At 40.4% G+C, this 21,647-nt stretch overlaps 2 protein-coding genes across 3 annotated transcripts; one reads left to right on the plus strand and one right to left on the minus strand.

Moving 5' to 3' along the window:
* Positions 1 to 226: 226 nt before the first annotated feature.
* Positions 227 to 20,311, minus strand: LOC122729849 (gastrula zinc finger protein XlCGF58.1-like). 2 transcript variants are annotated; one of them, XM_043968944.1, is made up of 7 exons: positions 20,105 to 20,311; positions 19,054 to 19,180; positions 13,592 to 13,750; positions 8,038 to 10,867; positions 7,049 to 7,139; positions 3,745 to 3,775; positions 227 to 1,480 (listed from the first exon to the last, which is right to left on the minus strand). In XM_043968944.1, exons 1-4 carry the CDS (start codon positions 20,273 to 20,275, stop codon positions 8,862 to 8,864), a joined length of 2,463 nt encoding a protein of 820 aa, XP_043824879.1. In that variant the 5' UTR covers positions 20,276 to 20,311; the 3' UTR covers positions 227 to 1,480; positions 3,745 to 3,775; positions 7,049 to 7,139; positions 8,038 to 8,861. The 2 variants fall into 2 exon arrangements, with proteins under 2 accessions (XP_043824879.1, XP_043824880.1); XM_043968945.1 differs by having other exon boundaries at positions 6,965 to 7,139.
* Positions 4,584 to 5,504, plus strand: LOC122729851 (B-cell CLL/lymphoma 7 protein family member A-like). Its single transcript, XM_043968946.1, is given in 2 exon segments — positions 4,584 to 4,849; positions 4,852 to 5,504. Coding segments are annotated over 2 exon segments (744 nt in total). The 5' UTR covers positions 4,584 to 4,611; the 3' UTR covers positions 5,358 to 5,504.
* Positions 20,312 to 21,647: the final 1,336 nt, after the last annotated feature.

The following is a 21,647-nucleotide window of genomic DNA, read 5'->3' on the forward strand; positions in this document are numbered from 1 at the left end:
CAACAACATTGTGTGTTGTTATATTTGCCAGACACTGTGTTGAGTACTTTACAAATATTATTGCACTGAATCCCCACAACTCTGGGAGGTAGGTGCTATTATCCTCATTTTACAGATGAGGAAACTGAGGTAAACAGAGGTTAGGTGACTTGCCCAGGGATACAGGCTGGATGGAAATCATGTTTTCTTAACTCCAGGCCTGGGGCTCTATCCACTGTGCCACCTACCTGCCTAATGTAGAAGTCTAAGAAAAATTCCCAAATAAAGAACAATCAATAAAGATAATGCCTTACATTCTGTGCAGTGTTATATTTCAAAGCACTTCCCTGGAAACCTACCCTGAGGTAGACTGGAACAGGCATTTCAACACAGTAACTGTGGACTTCAAAAATTTGCCTCTAGTAGAGGCTCAGCAAGAATTCTCAGCTGCAGTTCTAATTCAGGGTTGAGCTCGTTCAATACAATGTACCCCCCTAATGAAGCTTTGTTTTGGCCCTTTTAAGAGGAAGTTGAAGACTCGGTGCTCTTGTGGCTTCAGTATTACACCCATATTTAATATGCCAGTAGCATTCAAGGCTTTCTAGTCTTCAGAAATCACTGCCATCATATACAAGCACCATACAATGATTAGGGGTTGCAGAAATCCCTAGCAATTATCAACTGAGAGCTACAAAACTCTACTCTAATACCCCAAAAAGGAAGCTGAACCTTCCTCAAATATAAAAGCAGACTTTGGGGATTCAGAGATACTTTGTTTATTACTATAATTAACACAATAAAACTAAACAAGCTTGCCAATCACACCAGCACCTGAAACAGGCCTTGGATTTTAGCACAGAAATTGGGACCACCTTCTGTAGGAGCAAGAGGGTGATCATATGACTGCTTCCCATTCACTGAGCTGTAGGACCTCTTTGTGTGATTTGGTTTATTTCTTTTAAAACCTGGCACCACAATACTCTGTATCTGATCCCTGTAGAGGAACTCGATTTTGTCACGTTCAATGGTCTGAGAACACAAAAAATGATCACTCTGTAGCAGCTGGGGCAGTGAACAAAGGAACACAACAATGACTGTTTTCTAAAGTTTCGTCCAGAGGCTTTTTAAAATCTAAAGATAATGCAATTATTCCCAATCAATCGATGAACAAGTATTTGCATATTTACCATAACTCATATTTCTATAGCCTTTAAGATGTTAAAAAGTGCTTTCCCCACAACAACCCTGTGAGGAGGTAGGTAGTCTAAGTATTATGACTGTCATTATCATTACCCTCAGCCAATTTCTCTTACAGTCATATTAGGACTAAAACTTAGAAGACCTTAGGCTAAGTCCTTTGAATGGAACTTTCAGAGAAAAGCAAGGACAACATCTTAGTATGTTCTCCAGATTTTCTCCAGGTGACTGATTGTAGCTCTGCTTCATCTCCTGTGCTCCTCCACCGATGTCAGGACTCTTCAGCAACGGGATGCAATTGTTACTGGATTATCATGAAAAACAAGAAGAAGCTTGTCATGTTTGGAACATCAGAAATACACAGGGGGGCAGCTAGGTGGCTCAGTGGATAAAGCACCGGCCCTGGATTCAGGAGGACCTGAGTTCAAATCTGGCTTCAGACACTTGACACTTACTAGCTGTGTGACCCTGGGCAAATCACTTAACCCCCATTGCCTCAAAAAAAACCCAAAAAACCAACCAAACAAAAAAAAGAAATGCACAGAGCCTCTCCATGTTACTAACAAAATGAGAAGACAACAATGTGAACACTGCTATTGTGAGAATCCATTTCCTTTGAAGTTTTGTTATCAGAATCTGTTTAATCTGGGCAGTCATATAAAATCAAGTGTTCTTAATCTTTTTTTTGTGTCATGGATACCTTTGGAAGTCTGCTAAAGCCTATGGACCCCTTCCCAGGGAAAAATGTTTATAAATAAAAATAAAATACATAGGATTACAAAAGAAACCATTTATACTGAAATAAAATACCACCCCCCATTTAAGTTCACAATCTTTATGTTAAGAAACTTCATGTTCTTGTATTAGATACAAGAAGAGGCATGATGACAACAGGATTACAATAGGACACATCCAGCAGCACCAGGCCCAAATCTTATGAGCCCACAGATATGGGCTAGGGAGGTAGGAGGAAGGGAGGGAGGGAATTAGCAGTGATAGTAACTGAAATGAATTACTCAAGGAACAGTGACTATAACCCTTTTACATTTTCTCCAATCCAAGTGAAAAGCACAGACACCAAGTAGGGAGGCCAGAGAAATGTGATTCCATCATTAAACTCAAGAAAATTGTCCTTGGAAAGTGAGAATGGAAGGGGTGTGGGCTCTAGCAAGAGTTTTGTGTGTGTGTGTGTGTGTTTTATTAAAGTATTTTATTATTTTCCAGTTACATGTAGAGATAGTTTTCAATATTTGTTTTTATAAGATTTCTACTTTCAAATTTTTCTCTCTCCTTCCCCTCCCTCCCTCCTCTCCAAGACAGCAAGCAGTCTGATATAGGTTATATATGTACAATTACATTAAACATATTTCTGCATTAGTCATGCTGTGAAAGAGGAAAAACCTCAAAAAAGAAAAACAAAAAACAAACAAAAAAAGAAATAGTATAGTTCAATCTGCATCTAGATTCCATAGTTCCTTTTCTCTGGATTTGGAGAGCATTTTTCATCATGAGTCCTTTGGAACTATCTTGGACCACTGTATTGCTGAGAAGAGTCAAATCTATCACAGTTGATCAACACACAATGTTGTCAATACTGTGTACAATGTTCTCCTGGTTCTGCTCATCTCACTCAGCATTAGTTCATGTAAGTCCTTCCAGGTTTCTCTGAAAATCCACCTGCTCATTGTTTCTTACAGCACAATAGTATTCCATTACATTCATATACTACACCTTGTTCAGCCATTCCCCAATTGATGAGCAATCCCTCAATTTCCAATTCCTTGCCACCACAAAAAGAGCAGCTATACATATTTTTGTACATGTGAGGCCTTTTCCCTTTTTTATGATCTCTTTGGGAAAAAGACCTAATAGTAGTATTGCTTGGGTCAAAGGGTATGCACAGCTTTATAGCCCTTTGGGCATAATTCCAAACTGCTCTCCAAAATGATTGGATCAGTTCACAGCTCCACCAACAATGCATTAAGTGTTCCAATTTTTCCACAGCTTCTCCAACATTTATTATTTTCCCTTTTTGTCATATTAGCCAATCTGATAGGTGTGAGATGGTATCTCAGAGTTGTTTTAAGTTGCATTTCTCTAGTCAATAGTAATTTAGAGCATTTGCAAGAGTTTTTTAATTAACAGAGAGGATACCCAAGGAACTTTTCTTTCATTCTTTTCTTCTGACAGAGTCTCCCTAATTCACCTTGGCTGGAAGTGCAGCAGCCACTCACGGGCCTGACGCCAATGATCTGCTTTATTTTCCACATAGGCCAGTGTCCCCATCTGGGGTTTGCCATATTAGTGCCAGACTTAGTGTGGACAACTGATCTGTTTAATTCAAAACTCTTGAACAAGGTGCCACCTAGCTGCCCCAGAATGTTCTTAATAAATGTTTACTAGGTGACCACCAACGTTACTCTCATAAAACAACAACAATAACAACAACAAACAGGAGACTAAGGGAAAGTGGGAACTATCAAAAGACTATCAACGTGCAAGCTGGGGACTAAATGGCCACCTTCTTGTTTTCTTTGATTTAATGTTATTCTTTCCTATAAGTCTTACCTGAAGGCACAGGGATCTGCCTCCTGCTTATCTAGGGAAAAAAAAAAACTTGTCAACTATGATGCTTACAATCTTAAACATAGTTTAGCATATGTTATTCCTCCATCCCACATCAATGAGATTTTGATTGAGCAATGAGCTAACTTTAAAATCACCCTAGGAGGTAAACCATTGGCTCCTGGTGACCTCTACAGGTCTTGGCTTAATAAGCCACTGAGAAGCACAACTAGAAATGAGGCTCATTATTCAACATAATTAGTTGAAGAATCCCCTCAGAACAGGGTATGTCATAGATGTAGAGCTGGAAGGGACCCCAGGGGTCATCCTTTTACTGATGCTGAAAATGAGACCCAGAGGAGTTAAATGATCTGCCCAAGTTCAAATAGGTAGTAAGTGGCAAAATCAAGATCTGAACTCAGATCCTTTGATGCTAACTAAATTCAGCCCTCTTTTCACGACCCAAGGGATCTGTTTTTCAATAGTAGGCGATGTAACCATTAATTCAGTTATTCAATACTATTCACCTTCAATACTTGCTTGCATCTCACCTGATCTTGCAATCATAGAATTGAAGATACAAGGAACTTCATGTCATCTAGTCCAAGGCTTCTTAAACATTTTCCACTCACTACCTCTTTTCACAAAAAAAATTTTTTACATGACCCCAGGTATATAAAATAGGTAGACATAACCTTTTACTGTTGCCAAATTTTTCATGACCCCCATTTCAGTCATGCAACCCCATATGGGGTAATGACCCACAATTTAAGAAACTTTGATCTAGTGTGTGTATGTATGTGTGTGTGCGAGTGTGTGTGTGCGTGCGGGAGTGTGTGTATGTGTGCGAGTGTGTGAGTGAGTGTGTGGATGCATGCATGTGTGTGTGTGTGTGTGTATGTGCGTGCGAGTGAGTGCGCGGCTGAGGAGGGGAAAGCGAGAAGGGCCAGGGCGCGCTCCAGCAGCCTCGCTCGCCTAGCCAGCACCATGTCGGGCCGGTCGGTTCGAGCCGAGACCAGGAGCCGGGCCAAAGATGATATCAAGAAGGTCATGGCGGCCATCGAGAAAGTGCGCAAATGGGAGAAGAAATGGGTGACCGTAGGTGACACCTGCGGATCTATAAGTGGGTCCCCGTTACAGAGCCGAAGGTAGATGACAAAAATAAAAGCAAGAAGAAGGGCAAAGATGAAAAGTGTGGGTCTGAGGTGACCACCCCGGAGAACAGTTCGTCCCCAGGGATGATGGACATGCACGATGACAACAGCAATCAGAGCTCCATAGCTGATGCGTCACCGATTAAGCAGGAGAACAGCAGCAACTCCAGCCCGGTGCCAGAACCAAACTCGGCAGCACAGGGGGACGGCCCCGAAGCGAAGTCCGATGAGGTCCATGCAGAGCCGAAGGAGCAAGCCGGATCAGAAGATACTTCTGATGAACAGAATTCACAGTCTTCAATGGAAAATTCAATGAACAGTTCAGAGAAAGTCGAAATGCAACCCTCTGGGGACAACGATATAACCACAGAAGCATCAAATAACTCTCAGGATTCCGAAGGAGCACCACCTTCTAAAAAGATGAAACTAGAGGCTTCCCACCAAAACTCCGACGAGATTTAGACACGGAAGTAGGTTTTTCCAATCCCATTTTTACCGAAGGTACACCGGTGGGGCTTCATTCTAGAACACGCAGACCCACGCTGACCCACGCAGCTTCTCATGGATGAGAACAGAACTCCTAACTTTTTAAAGTTTACCCAGCAAAAAGAAAGAAAAGAAAAAAATTCCAAGGAGACCTAGGAAGGTGTGACTTCTTTCAGACACTGAAAAAAAAATACAAAATGGAACACTGTTTTATTTTATTTTAATTTTTTTTTCCTGTGAAAGCAAACGTTCAGAAGTTCTAAGTTACTGTCTTTGGCAAGGTTGGAGTCAACAACTCAGGAGGGTCTAATGCACTGTTTCTTTAAAAAAAAAAAAAAAAAAAAAAAAAAAAAAAAAAAAAAGAAACTTTGATCTAGTCTAAATCAAACTGTCATTTTACAGTTGAGGAACGTGGCCCAAAGATTAAATGATGTGTTCAATAAACAATGTTTGCAAGTAGCAGACTTAATGTTCTGACCTGGGTCCTCTAATTCCAAGTCCAGTATGCTTTTTTTTTTTAAATTTTAAGATTAAATTTTTTTTTTTGCAGGGCAATGAGAGTTAAGTGACTTGCCCAGGGTCACACAGCTAGTAAGTGTGTCAAGTGTCTGAGGCCAGATTTGAACTCAGGTTCTCCTGAATCCAGGGCCAGTGCTTTATCCACTGTGCCACCTAGCTGCCCCCTTCAGTACTCTTTCCACTGTGCAATGTAGTAGCTGTGACAGGTGGTTGGTTAGCCCTAGTGGCCTACCTGTTAATTAGGTAAGATGTTGTTTTTGGCTAAAATCTCAGGCAGGCTGAGCTCCATATTTAGCCATAAATTATTGGATCTCTAGGCCTAAATATGGCTGCTCTCTGCTAGTGGTTTTTAATTTGCTAATCCAAAATTTCAAGTTCCCCAAATCTGACAAGAAAAATGCATCCCAGTGCAATCAAATAGAAATGTTACCAAGTATGACATGGAAGACAGAGTTTTCTTTGAGGACATGGGCCTTAGTCCCTTTAACAGCTCTTTCTAGAAATCATTCCTGTTACGTAGAATAGATCCATAGTATATATTCATTTATTCATTTTTGCAGGGCAATGAGGGTTAAGTGACTTGCCCAGGGTCATACAGCTGGTAAGTATCAAGTGTCTGAGGCCAGATTTGAACTCAGGTCCTCCTGAATTCAGGGTCAGTGCTTTATCCACTGTGCCACCTAGCTGCCCCCAGATCAAGATTATATTGATACCACAGTAGTAGTATCCCTATTTACAGATAGGAAAAATGAAGACTCACGAAGAAAAAGGCCAGTTATACCCAGTGAGTTAATGAATTGAAAATAAAGGTGTTTTAGACTCTCTTTTCTCTTTGCCAGCCAGCACAATGGTCATAAAAGATAAGGCTCAACTAATAATAATAGTAGCTAATATTTATACAATACCTCCAAGCTTACAGCAAAACTTATATGTAGTATTGCATTTGATCCTCATAATAACCCTGTGAGGTAGGTGCTATTATTATTTCCATTTTATAGATGTAGAAATCGAGGCTTATAAAAGATCACACTGTTAAAATTCAGGTGCTATATCCATCTTATCACCTTAAGGAATAGGTCTATATTTCATGGTCATAATCCTATTTTATTTATCCCCAAAGGATTCCAAATTCCATTGCTCATCAGTACCAGAGCTGTTTCTGTTTTTACTGAGTTTCCTTCATCATTGAGGTACAGCCCCTCTCTTCATTTAATACTGGAAATCAATCTGGTTTGGAATCTGCAAAAAAGCCACACAGAGGTAATCCTTTAATACTATATCTGAAAAACTTGTTCACAGCTAAATTGTTAATGATTCCATGAATGGAAAAAGTTAGCTGAAGTTACCATAGGAATCAAAAATCTCATAGAGGCTCACACGTTTTACAGTTAAATGAATTGAGGATGAGAGAGATTACAACCTTTCCCAAGATCACCCACCAAATTAATAATAAAACCAGAACTAGTACCCATGTCTTTTGTTTTTGTTTTTTTAGTGAGGCAATTGAGGTTAAGTGACTTGCCCAGGGTCACACAGCTAGTAAGCGTCAAGTGTCTGAGGCTAGATCTGAACTCAGGTCCTCCTGAATCCAGGGCCAGTGCTTTATCCACTGCACCACCTAGCTGCCCCTATACCCATGTCTTTTGACACCCCTTATACCACAGGGTCTCTCGCATATGAAAAGATACTGAAAAATGGAGTCTTGGGAAGTTATAGATGAAATATCCTTTTATTCTCTAGTGTGCTGATTCCCAAATTATTTTAGATTTTAAAGTCTATTGTTTGATTTCATCATACTCCCCTATAGTCTATAAATGCCATGTGACGTATAATATACATTTACAAAGTAAACTAATTTTTGTTCTGAAGAATTTTCCAATTAGGTGACACTCCTTGAAAGAATTATTCCCTAGAACATCACAAAACCAAGGCCAATAGATGCCAAGATCCAACTCCATATTTCATGTTAATCCCATTCCGTTTGGATAATCTACTATCACCTTAAATTTTCTGAATCTAAACTCATAATCTCCCAGCAAACCATTTCCCTTCCCAACAACCCCATTTCTGTCAGCATCATTCCAACTCTTTTTATCACCCTTTTCCCCTGCTTAACATCATGAAATTATAGTTATACCTTTGACTTCTTTTCTTTGACTCCCATTGCCTTATCTTCGATTCTTTTTAATGACATAAGGAAATCCCTATTAAGGAATATTTCTTTGGCCTTCATTTAGAGTTTTTAAGAATCTGCTACCTTCTGGTCTCATTCTCAGCAAGATGGTATGATCTTGGTGGCTTTTTTCCCCCTGGTGCTCCTAGGACCCTCTACAGTTTTGAGCATCTCAGTCAACATGAGCAAATGAAGGTCTGACTTTTCCAGGTCCCTCCTCTTGCAATATGTAGATTTATTTGCTTAAATAAGAAAGTATCTCAAAACTAATTCCTAGTCTCTAGTACTTCAAATCCTTCAATATTCTAATATTTGTTTCAAGACTGACATTCTAATTTTCTTGGACCTTTTAGATACATATTCCATAAAGATATCCATCCAGCCTCTTGATGCACTTGAAGACTAATCTGTGGTTTTAATACTTTACATCTCTGTTTGTCCATATAGTTAAAACATCTGTACTTGTTCATTCTCAATAAGCTGTATTGGCTGTTTTTCAGCGGAATATATTCTCTCCATTGAGAAGCTGAGAAGGTAGATTGTCACACCTTTTAGAAGTTGTATGATGACCCTAATAGTAGCCTGGGTATATCTGGGAGATAAAGTAACATATTTTGAGGTTACAAATTCCAAGTCCTGATCCTAAGTTCTGAGATCCAAACTACAAGTGATTCCTAATGAAATTTCTTCCATTCACTGGGCTGGTCTGCCCACTGCTGTATTTTCCTAGCCAGTCACAGTTCTGCTGCATTTTTTCTGATTCTCATTCTGTCTTAACACTAACAAAACTAATGAATTGAATGGCTGGCACTGTTGTGATCAATGTCTGGCTTACTTGGGGAACTACAGGATTTCAACTTATCATGCAATTTGAGGTGGGTATTAAGTGCAGATTTCTGAGTGAAGTCCTTTCCACACTCACAACAAGAGAATGGTCTTTCCCCATTGTGAATGCGCTGGTGGACTTTCATATCAGCCTTCAGACGAAAGCTCTTGTCACACTCAGTGCACTGGAAGGGTCTCTCTCCTGTGTGCACAAGCTGATGGTTGAGCAGGTGCCCTTTCTGATGGAAGCTCTTGTCACACTCAGCACAATGGAAGGGTTTCTCACCGGTGTGTACTCTGAAATGTTCAGTGAGTTTATACTTTTGAACAAAGCCCTTACCACACTCACCACAGGAGAAGGGCCTTTCCCCACTGTGGAGGCGCTGGTGGACTTTCATGTAAGCCTTTCGACAGAAGCTCTTGTCACACTCAGGGCACTGGAAGGGTCTCTCACCAGTGTGTACAACCTGATGTTTGAGGAGGTATTTCTTTAAACGGAAACTCTTGTCACATTTTGAGCACTGGAAGGGCTTTTCTCCAGTATGCATTCTCATGTGAGTGGTAAGTTTATATCTTTGAATGAAGCCCTTTCCACACTCATTGCAGGTGAATGGTCTCTCCTCACTGTGTTTGCGCTGGTGGGCCTTCATGACAGACTTCAGGCGGAAGGTCTTGTCACACTCAGAACACTTGAATGGTTTCTCCCCACTGTGTACTCGGAGATGAATTGTGAATGCAGACTGCTTGGTAAAGCCTTTGCCACAATCACCACAGGTGAATGGCTTCTCCTTACTGTGTAACCGCTGGTGGGCCTTCATGACTGCTTTTAGGTGGAAGCTTTTCTCACACTCAGGGCACTGAAAGGGCTTCTCGCCTGTGTGTGTAAGTTGATGGGTGAGAAGGTCCCTCTTCTGGCAGAAACCTTTGTCACACTCTTGGCATTTGAAGAGCTTCTCCCCCATGTGATTTCTGATGTGGGTATTGAGTAAAGATGGTTTGGTAAAGCCTTTGCCAAGACCAGAATCAGAAAATGGCTTTGCTCCACTATGCCTTCGATGGTGGGCTTTCATGACCGCCTTCAGGCGGAATTTCTTGTCACACTCAGGACACTGGTAAGGTTTTTCGCCACTATGCACTCTCATGTGTTCAGTGAGCTTATACTGCTGGGTGAAGCCCTTTCCACAATCACTGCAGGAGAATGGCTTCTCTCTGCTGTGCAATCCTAGGTGGGCCTTCAGAACAGCCTTCAGACGGAAGCTCTTCTTGCACTCAGGACACTGGAAGGGCCTTTCGCCTGTGTGCAGACGCTGGTGATTGAGCAATTGTCCCTTCTGTCGGAAGCTCTTGTCACAGTCAGGGCACTGAAATGGTCTCTCCCCAGTATGCAAACTTTGGTGGTTGAGTAATTGTCCCTTCTGTCGGAAGCTCTTGTCACAATCAGGGCACTGAAAAGGTCTCTCACCTGTGTGCACAAGCTGGTGGTTCCGCAAATCTACTTGGCGCCTATAACTCTTTTCACACTCCTTGCATTGAAACTGTTTTTCTCTTAAATGAATTCTTTGGGGTAGCTGGGGATCAGATGGCTTGTTAAATTTCTTCTTGAACTTTGGGTATTTGCACAGCTGGTCTTGGCAGCAGCTCTTCTGGTGGCTCAGCAGGTGGTCATTCACCTGGAACCTTTTCCCACAGACAGGACAGGGGTAGACTCTCTGTTCTGGCGGAGTTTCCTGGACCTTAGGTGAATCTTGGCTTTTGTAATATGGTTCTCCCTCACTCTGGATGGATGGTTTAGTGCTACAGAGGTTTTCCTTTTGGGGAAGTGTGTCCTGCATGCACTGACTCCTCCACATGACGTCAGGTCTAGAACAAAACTCTGCCTTTTTATCTGACAAAGGTCTAGATGGGTCTTGGCTTTGAAGACCATGTAAATGACATTCTTCCTTGTCAGTATTCACAACTCTTTGGTCCCCTGAAATGAAAAACAAAGCCATCCTTACTCATTTCTATACTATAATTCCTTCCTTCCTTCACCTCTAATCGCTAAATCCATTCTACTCTGACAGGATATACAGAAGACATTTTATATCTCTATTCAAAAATTGTTTCATATTGTTTAAATGTTTAAAATATATGGTGCCCTTAGAAGGGCCAAACTCTTTGAAATGAAAGCCATCTGTACTAAGTAGGAAAATCCTTATAGCTGAAGGCACAAATTGTATATTTTTGGAACCTAAAAATATTATTTTAAGGAGATGGCGCTCTCCTCTTAGCCAGCAAAATTATTCTCGATTGATTAAAAAAAAAAGACAAATGAACATTCACTTTGTTGAGAATTACAGTACAGATATACAGTATAGGTAATACTGTTCTTCAAAGCACCATCTTTCCCTCCCATGCTTGGCAGAGGCTACAAGCAAAATAAAGAAGTTAAATTATTTTGGGGAATGATTACAGTATCTAAAGAAAAGAGAGGGTAAGATTGTAGATAGTTGATACTTTGAGGGAAGCTATAAGGATTATAAGAACCCAGAGAACTATTTATAAATTTAGGGCTTTCAGAACAGAGACTCATTATTCTGACAAGAAATTATAGGGTACAGCAAGGTCATGTCTTTAATTGCTAACAGTGATAAAAAGGAAGAAAAGAAAAGAGTGCCACTGAAGCATTTAAAAAAACGTACAGAAGATGATAAAAGGAAGTTCAGAGGGAAAAGGAGATGGTTAGAATGATCTGAGTTGTATGAGAAATGCTCCTTCCTTCTTCAAAGACATGTGATTTCATCAGTGTGGGTACCCTTCCACCAATTAATGCAGATTACAACTCTTCCCTTCAAGAATCCTGGGCCACAATCACTGCAGTAGGACCTCAGTGGAGGAAAACCACTACGTACAATTAAGAACTGAATCTGGGGCAGCTAGGTGGTGCAGTGGATAAAGCATTGGCCCTGGATTCAGGAGGACCTGAGTTCAAGTCTGGCCTCAGACACTTGACACTTACTAGCTGTGTGACCCTGAACAAATCACTTAACCCTCATTGCCCTGCCAAAAAAAAAAAGAACCGAATCTATGTTTAGAGTAAGAATAATGAAGAATATATAAGACCATATATACATATATATAAAAGAATATATTAGACCATAGACAAACAGAATAGTTAACAGACAAGAGAGAGAAAGCTAAGTTATTCAATTCCTATTGTGTACATCTTTTCCATCAAAGAGACAACAGAAGTCACTGAAGGGATTCTGGCAATGGAATGACAGGTCAGATGAGTAAATGCATCAGGAAAATTAAGTGGTCAGCAAAGGGAAAGATGGAGTATCTGGAGGCAAGGAGACTGGTTAGAAACTATTGCAGGAATTCAAATGAGAAGGGAAGAAGGCATACATTAGGATTTGTCAATGGACATATAGAACAATGGATTTGAGGGAGGGGATAATGGGAAGAATAAAAAGTCCTGGGTTCCAGCATGGACAACTAAGAATTAACCAAAATAGAGCACACTGTAGGGAAAAGATGATGAGTTCACCTTTATGTATACTGAGTGCTGGCAGAAACTCTAGGTCAAGAAATTGAGCAAGCAGTTGGAAACATGGGTCCAACTCAGAAGAAAGGCCAGCACTGGATACAGGTTTAGGAGGGGTCCACAGATGTAACAGATGAAAAGAGAAACAGCTGTAATCAGGAAGCTGGTATGAATAATTCATTAGCTAACATTTCCCCTTCCTGTGGTAACAGGGAGACCAGATAATGAGCAAATTCTTATAACAGTCATCTGACAAAAACCAAAAGCTGTTTCCAGACAGAACAAAACCTTTTTTTGGGGGTGAGATCATGATTAAGCACTCCTTATGTAGACACCTGGGGAAGAAAAAGGAACACTCGGAGAACAGAGAAGGCTTGGAATAAAAATTGTGGGAAATGAGATAGGTTGGCCAAAAAATGAATTGCTGAGAATTTGCAAAGATCCATGTGAGACATAAATTTATAATGGATACAATCATTTTGGTTTCATGACTTTCTTCAAAAGTTGTTAGCTGCTCAAAATTGGACTTAAAGAAAGCAGATGTCTAGGGAGTAGGAAAGTAAAAATAATGGTAGGTAAAAGAGGCCAAAGATTCTAGACTTGTGGCAAACACATTAATGTGTTTTATATTTCAATGAAGACTGGGATTCATCTAAGACTCTGAATAGTTGGTTTCAACCTATTTTTTTTCCCTAGTATTACAGTGACTTGTGTCCTCAGTGGAATCATTTTAACATTTTTCCTTCCTATGTATAAGACTAAACCAAATTAGACAATCCTATCACTCTGGACTTACCAAGCATATAGAACTCTTCTCTTGATACCTCCCAATCCCTCAAAATTCTCACAACATCTTATTGCTCCACAACATTCTCTTTTCTTTCTGTGATTTTTGTCTAGGATACTACTTTATTAGGTCAATAAAACACTTTCCCTATATGCAAATGGAAAAACCCTAAGAGAGGCAGGCTTTGATCAGTGTAACAATGAAATGTCAGTAACCAAATTTTGGATATATATGAGGATTTTCCTATACCCAGTTAGCAAATTACCTCTGCTAATGTAATTTCCCCCCAAAATAAAGCTTAGTCCAAACACCACAGGAAAGAGCCAAAGAACAGTGAGGAAAAAAACTTCACTATTTCATAGCCGCAATTTTTCACTTACCCCATAACAGATGTGTTGACGCACTCTTTGAGTCATGTTGCTTTTCAGTAATACATCTAATTGCCATTTTTCTTTTCATTAAGTTCCCATGATTTCTAATGAATGGTTCTTCACCTCGCTCAAAATGGGATATCAAGTCTGGTTTGGGAATGGCAGAGTCTGTACAGAAGTCACAAAGAATTAATTAAATTTCCTCAAACAAGTAATCTGAGTACATTGATCATGATTGCTAAGGTTCCCTTGATTCATTAAAGATGGTCAAAAAAAAAAATTGAGACATGGAGAATAAAAATTAATGATAAAGAAAAAATGGATCACATTCAAGAACTGATCACTAAATATTCTGGTGTTGAGATATCCACTGTTTGATTTCACCAAATCAAACACAAAATATGGTATTTATGTATTTAAGACAGTTTTGTTTCAAGAATGATTTGAGGGGGCAGCTAGATGGCGCAGTGGTTAAAGCACCGGCCCTGGATTCAGGAGTACCTGAGTTCAAATCCAGCCTCAGACACTTGACACTTATTAGCTGTGTGACCCTGGGCAAGTCACTTAACCCCCATTGCCTGCAAAAAAAAAAAAAAAACCGGAAACAAAAACAAAACAAAAAAACAAACAAAAAAAAGAATGATTTGAGAGTTATGTGACACTCCATGAATTGACTGATAACATCATTACCTGTCACAAAGTCAAATCTGATTTTAAAGTACAACTGGCTCTGATATAAAATTCTCTTCAGTGTTCTATATAATATTTTTCATTACTATCCAGTCCAGGTGGTTGAATAGTGAAACTGGGATCTGAGTAACTGCTCATTAGTCTATGTAAATGGGTGGTAGTTCAGATATAATATAAACTTATTTAATTTTCAAAAACCTACACAATCTAGCCCCAACCAATCTTTCCAGTCTCACGTGACATCATTCCCTGTCTTAAACTCTGCAATTTGGCCATATTGGTCTTCTCTCTCTTCTTCACACACCACACTCATATCTCCTTTCCTGTGCACTAGCCACCCAACATGCTTGTACTACACTCTCTACTTACTTCCACTTCTTTGAAGTCTCTTTTTTCCTTTAAAACAGAGCTCAAACACTGTTTTCTGCACAAATCCTTTCCTGATTCCAGCCCCCACCCTCCTTCCCAATTCATTTCCTGTCACTCACAGGGCAGGTAAGCCAGTAGAGCAGCAAGACACTGAAGAAGAGACAGGATGGAGCATGTTCCAGGCAAGTCAAACCATGACCACTATCTGAACTATGATTTTCCTTCAAACCCTGATGGAGACAACCCAGGGCCCTGAATCTAAGAACCTCTGGGATAGCAATGCTTCAAACCCAGTGCCCACAGCCAACATCCTGACTCCTGTGGAGATGCAGCCTGGCAACTGCTCCTGCAGAGGCTGCAGCCACATCTACTAAAGACTTAGAAAAGAAAGTTCTTGTCATCAAAGTCTTTGGTACTGTTAAATGGTTCATCATCAGACACTGATAATGATATTAAAGAAGAGGAATTATCATCTGTTTTGCTGCTGCATGCTAAAGACCATGGGACCTTTCCATCTGACTTGCAAATGAAACCTTCCAGAGGTGTTATCTTCCCCATTAGAATGTATTTCTTGAGAGCAGGAACTGTCTTTTCCATCCATATCCTTGAAACTTATCACAGGGCTCTGCATATATTAAGTGCCTAATAAATGCTTCATTCATTCTCAAATTATCTTATATTTAACTACTTTATATGTATCTGTATTTATTCACTTTATGTTTATGCTACATATATTTTTACATGTATTTGTTGTCTCCTCCTTTAGAATACAAACTTCTTGAGGGTAGGGATTATTTCATTCTCTGTGTTTGTAACCCTAGAATTTAGCATAGTGCCTGGCATATAGCTGTTGACTGAATGAAGTCAAGGGTAAGGGAAAGAGCCCAGATTATGGCTTAAGTATCACATACCAGAGGTGCTAGATAGGGTGCTGAGGAGCAGAAAGTTCTAACAGTCCATATAATTTTGCAAATCCATCATAATCTGGCTTCTACTCTCACTATTCTACTGAAAATGTTCTCATTTAAGGTCACCAAGACAACATGTTAACTACTGGCCATTCATTCACTGGCTCAAACTCCCCATCTAGGTCATTCAAGTCCCTCTGCAAAACCGTTCCCAACCTGTTCATGTAATCTTATTTGCCAATATCACCCAAAGCAAACCCTCTGCTCCAAGAAGGCCCCCTTGGTGTCCTTTGCAGCCTCCATTTTTGCTTATTCCTTAAGGCTCTTCAACCAATTTTTATTTGTATAAGGACAGTGATTATTAAACATAAAGATGAAATATTCGACTATTTCTTCAATGCCTTTCCAAATGATATCATTTCCTTCAAAGCCCATGTTCTAGATCTACTTTATTTTAGGGGCAATCCCTATTCTAGCCTCTGTCACTGTCTCTTCTTTGAACTCCTGGAATGCTTTGTCTCTATTTCAAAATGTGTCACTTCTATGATATACTCAAGAATAAGACTCTACTGTTCTTTACTAGACTAAGAGGCTCTTAGAGATAACCTAATCTAATACCCTTCTCCTATGCCTTCATTGTGCAGATGGAGAGAGGTTCAGTCCAGGGAAGTGACTTCAGATCACAGAGTGAACTAACAGCAAACCCAAGAGATCTTCTGAGTCTCAGTCCAACATCATTCCAGAGTCACTTTATCTCTTTCACCATGATGGCTTCATGTAAATGTCTTGTTCCTCCAATAAAATGGTAAACTGACAGAAGAGACTCTATTTTATATCTATGCTATATCTCCCATAATACCTAGCATGATTATTTCTCATTCAAATATCGAATGATTTGCCTCATTTACCATGACTCAGACATGACAAGAATGAGGCTAACTTAGGAAACACAGTGAGGTAATTCACAGAATAAGCAGTCTTCAGCATCCTAACCCCATCACAAAAAGCCTCACTCTGCCTACAGATGTCAACAGGGAAGAAAAAAAAAATAGAGACTTCATATCTCCAAAGTGAATTATTGCATCTCCCTCCCTGTCAGACCATGACATTCACTGACTTTCAATAAGACTTTTTCTAATGTTCTGGGTTCCCTCAGGCTAATTCTATGTAACCATTTAAAGAAACATCATATTCAGAGCTACCCACAATCAATATTTACACCAGTAACTATTCTGAGCTCATATCCATTGTAATTCTCACTTATTCATAATATTTATATCTTTTGAAGCAATACAAAATAAGTCTACTATCTCTTGAACACACTAGATCTTTAAATACTTGAAAAGTCATTGTATCCACAATAAATCTTTTTCTTCTTAATGTAAAAAAGCTCTAGTTACTTTAACCTTTCCGTGTGAGATGATTTTCAATCCTTTCACTAACTTCATTATCATTCTCTAGACTCTGACTAGTTTGGTGAATGTGTCTCTTAAAATGGGCCCAGAATTGAGCAGAATTCCCTAGCTGTGGTTTGGCCAATGAAGAGCACAGTGAAACTACTGTCTTTCTGAGTTAGACATTATATAATTACTAATGCAACTCAAGACTGGGTTTATAATCAACTAACTGTTCCAGTGCATCCTGTCTCTGCTTCAGGGTGTCTTGCTGCTTTACCTACACTGGCTCACCTACCCTGTGACTGGCAGAAAATGAGAGAACCAATAGTTTGGGGGGGTGCCAGGAAAGGCTTTGTGCAAAAAATGATATTTGATTTTTTTAAATTAATCTCAGTATCTCCCTTAACACCTCCTCTTCCCATACTGAAAAAAAGAAAAACCTTGTAACAAATATGCAAAACAAAGTAATAAAAATTCCCTCATAGGCCACATCCTCAAAAATGATATCTTATTTTTAGCATGCTTCATTATTAGTTCATTGCACTTGGTCAGAGTTCTAAAGTCTTTCAAGGATGTTTTTCTTCTCATTGTTGTTATTGTTCTCCTGGTTTTGCCCACTTGACTTTTTATCAATTCATACCACCCTTCTCAGCTATCTCTGAAGCTATGTCATCATTTCTCATGGCACAACAGTATGAAATATTCACATGCCATAATTTGTTCAGTCATTCTTCAATCATAGCAGGATCTTTTTCAAATGAATGGCTGTTAAATTAATGTTTTCTCATCCTGTATTTGAGTAATTTTTTTAACCTAAATTCTGGGTTTCCATATTTATCCCTGTTAAATTTCATCCTGTTTGTTCCAGATAATCATGTGAGCTGATAATAAATTTTAAATCCTGATTTTGTCATCCACTTCATTAACTCTCCCAACTACCTTTGTTTCACTGTACATTTGATGTTCAATATCTTTATCTAAGTTGTTTATAACAACCTAGTGCACAGGACAAGGCTAAGGGAGAGGCAGCATGGCATAGCAGTGGATAAAGAGATGGGTTCAAACTCTGCCTCTTATACTTACTGGCTTTTTGACCCTGGGCAAATCACTTACCTTCTCAGTACCCCAAGGCAACTCTCTAAGATTATAGGTTGCAGATTAGCTGCTGATCTGCACTGGTAGACGGAGTTTCTTCATTGGAAACTCCCTACATCCATGAAATCATAGGTCTGGACAAATAAAGAAAGAGGGCTAAGAACAAAGTCCTGTGGCACACTGAAAGGAATAAAATGTTCCTACAGGCAGATATCAACTCATTAATGAAGCAGTGTTTAAATGTAGTTAATTAACTAAAATTCCATATAACCACAGTTTAATCTAGCATACGTTTTTATATCTCCTACACAAAGACATCAGAAATTTTGATAAATGCCGTGCTGAAATCAAGATTTGCCATTCGAAGCAGTATTTTGCAGTGGAATGGGCACTGAAGCTGGAGTCAAGTGATCTGGGTATGAATCAAAATTCTAACCCTCATTGTGTGACCTTGTGCAAGTCACCTAATTTCTCTAAGTCTCTGTTTCCTCACTTGTAAAATGAGGACAGTATTACCTGCTGTACTTACCTAATAGCATGTGGTGAGGCTCAAGTGAGATAATATAAAGTGCTTTGTAAAATCACAAAGGGCTATATATGATCAGGTATTATTAATACATCTACAATGTATCACATTATATTATTACATCTGTGGAGTGTCTCCCTATTTACCAGTCTCATGGCTATATCAAAAAAGAGAACCAAATGATTCCATTCCTTGCACACATTCCTTTTTCAGTGTGCTGCTTAATCAATGGAGAGCCAAGTATTGTTATTATTACCTGACATAACTACAATGCTAGTTCTTCCATTGCCTAAACAGCAAATTCAAGAAACATTAAGTGCAAAGCTCTGTTAGGCACTTAAAACACTGCAGGCATTCGTACAAAGCATTAACAAGGAGGTTTGTAGAAACTAGATTTCTAAGAAGGGTTAGATGACCTCATGAAATCACTGCCAACTTCTAATTTCATAAGAGACATTCACAAAATTCCTAATCAATATATCTTACCTAAGGAGAACAGCGTCTCATAATTGACTGTCATTACATGCTTGTAAAGCTCCTTCTGCCAACTGTCCAGATTCTTCCATTCTGGTTCTGAGAAATACACGGCCACATCCTCAAACTGTATAGGGACCTGGAAGCAAAGGAAGCTTTTGCTTCAATGCCATCCCAGACAAGTCATCTCCTGGCTAATTTTAAAAAGATAATTTAATTCCATTCCTTCAAAAAGGATGATACAAACTTGCTCTCACAAAAAAGGAATAGTTAATAGTTTGAAGGTGATTTTGTGCTTTTCAGCACTATAAGAAGAGATCCCTGAACGCATTTTCCAAGATAGCCGGCCCTCTTTCCCAAATGCAACAAAAATTTTAGTGATTAGTAACCACAATAAGTAGAACAGATTTACCCTTTTTTAAGACCGGGAAGGCCTTGCAGGTATAGGCTGGTGGTATTCTCCCTTTCTAGTATTCAGTGACACAAGAAAAGACAATCTGCAGAGAAAAGGCTCCTTAGCAGAAGCACCACGAACTTTTCTAAATTCTTAAACATTAAGTGCCATAAATAAAGTTCGGTTTTGTGGGATTAAATCTCTTCCTTCTGTTTCCCTGCAGCTCAGCCTGCAAGTTTTCGTGTCACGCCTATGCCTGAAGAAGTGCCCACAAGTGGCTCTAATCTGTTGCAGTAAAATGGAAGACCTGCGAGAAATGGGTAATTTGCACCAATAAAATGATGCAAAAACCAGGTCGAAACGGCAGATCTTTACTACGGAGCCTATTTCAACGGCAGAGGGGGAAACCTTGTTATTGAGTGAGAAGTCAAGTCGGTGTCTGTAGCTGGCTGGTGGAGGCCACCAAGGCTCCCAACAAACAATAACGAATGGGCTCCTTTTTTCTGTCCCAAATACCTGGACCTGCACAGCCACCCCGGGGTTACGGGTCTCCCTGTTTTTTCTCAGGCACACCCCACCCATCCCCAGATGCCCCACAGTCGGCTCCCGAGCCTCCCCGGGGTCAGCGCGGGCCTCGAGTCCGTCTATGGCCGCGGGGAAGAGGCTCACCCGAACCGGAGCCGCCTCGGTCATTTCCCTGCGTCTCCTGGCTAGTGGCCGGGACAGCTCCAAAAGCGAGGCCGGCAGGCCCGGTCCGAGCTCCGGGGAGCCGGGGCCGGGAACGATGGGGTCAGGTGGCGGGGCAGAGGCCGGCCCTCTCCAATTTCCCGCTTCACCCATTCTTGTTCTCCTCACGCGGCGGCGGTTGCCAGGGACACGCGGAGCATGCTGGGACTCCGGCTTCCTCCCCTCCCCCGACAACCCCCCCCCAGCCCCCGTCCCCACCGCTCCGAGAACTAGCCACTTCCGGCGGGCTCCTGTCTGACAGCGCCCCCTGCGGACCGGAGGAGCAAAGGGGCTTCCGGCTCGGCCCATAAATGCCAAATCCGGCGCCCAGGGCATCCAATTGCCCAGGGCTGGGGTACCTTCCTAGGCCGGGCCTCTCCGGATCCCTGGTAGTCTTTGTTCCCTTGTGTTTCCATAGCCGTGGATGCCCACGCAGAATGCAGCACAGACACTTTGTACTGCTGGAGCTTGGGGCTGCACTTGGCACGGATTGGGCGCTTATCGGTGGTATCTAATTGAATGGCAATGCTCTAATTAGGACACGGGGCTCAAATCTGGCCATGTGAGCATATCACTTAACCTCTGATAAACCTCAGCTTTCTCACCATAAAATGGGGGTTTGGAGAGGCTAGTGCAAAGGTCTCTTCCACCTTTCAATCTAGGATGGGTCTTGGAGCCAAGCAGCACAAACCTAATCTTGCTTCCACATGACCACCCTTCAGACACTCGAGGTTTTGTGTCCCCTCTAAGGTGTCTCATCTCCTTAACCTATCCTTGAATATCACCTTTCATTTTCCTTACCATGCAGGCTGCTCTCCTTTGGATATTTTATAGCTTGTCAATTTCTGTTATTAGTGCCTAGCATATAGTGGGCACTTAATAAATGTTTACTGACCACTGCCTATTTTAGACATATGCCTATAGCTCTCCCTCAGTACAGTCACCGTAGGCCCCCTCACAACCAATCTGTTTTCTAACTGGTCTTAAAACTACATATAAACTCCAAAGACTTGTGTACTATAGAGAAAACTGGACCCTCTCAAATGTGATCTCCTCATCCTAGGATGCTATCTCCTGTGAAAAGCAATGTGTCTTCACTCTATCCAATCAGTATTTTTTTTTGACCAATCAGTATTTTTACAAAGGTGAAATAAGGTTAAAATTAGTATTCTCGACCCTTTGGGCTTCCTTTTTGAGTGGCTTCTCAAAGTTTAGGTTGAGGGGCTTGCATTCAGGAACTCATTCCTCATTCTCTTTCCAGACATTTCAGAATTAATATAAACCTACGTGGATACACAGTCAATTAAACCAGCAACTTAAATTTTAAAGGAACATGTCTAGGGGATAGGAGAGGGAAGGGAGAAAAATTTGGAACTATAAATCTTATAAAAGCAAATGTTGAAAACTTAAAAAAAAAAGAATGAACTTCAAAAAAAGGACATGTACAGAAAATGGAAGCAAAGGCAAGTAGCTGTAGATGAATGAA

Source organism: Dromiciops gliroides, chromosome 5 (genome assembly GCF_019393635.1).
Source record: "Dromiciops gliroides isolate mDroGli1 chromosome 5, mDroGli1.pri, whole genome shotgun sequence".
Classification (NCBI taxonomy): domain Eukaryota; kingdom Metazoa; phylum Chordata; class Mammalia; order Microbiotheria; family Microbiotheriidae; genus Dromiciops; species Dromiciops gliroides.

Coding starts and splice junctions, on each gene's coding strand:
- LOC122729849 (XM_043968944.1), bottom strand. CDS start 20,275: ATGGGTGAAGCGGGAAATTGGAGAGGGCCGGCCTCTGCCCCGCCACCT. Junction 19,181..20,104: donor CCGAGGCGGCTCCGGTTCGG/GTGAGCCTCTTC, acceptor CTTTGCTTCCAG/GTCCCTATACAGTTTGAGGA. Junction 10,868..13,591: donor GTCAACACATCTGTTATGGG/GTAAGTGAAAAA, acceptor TTTTCATTTCAG/GGGACCAAAGAGTTGTGAAT.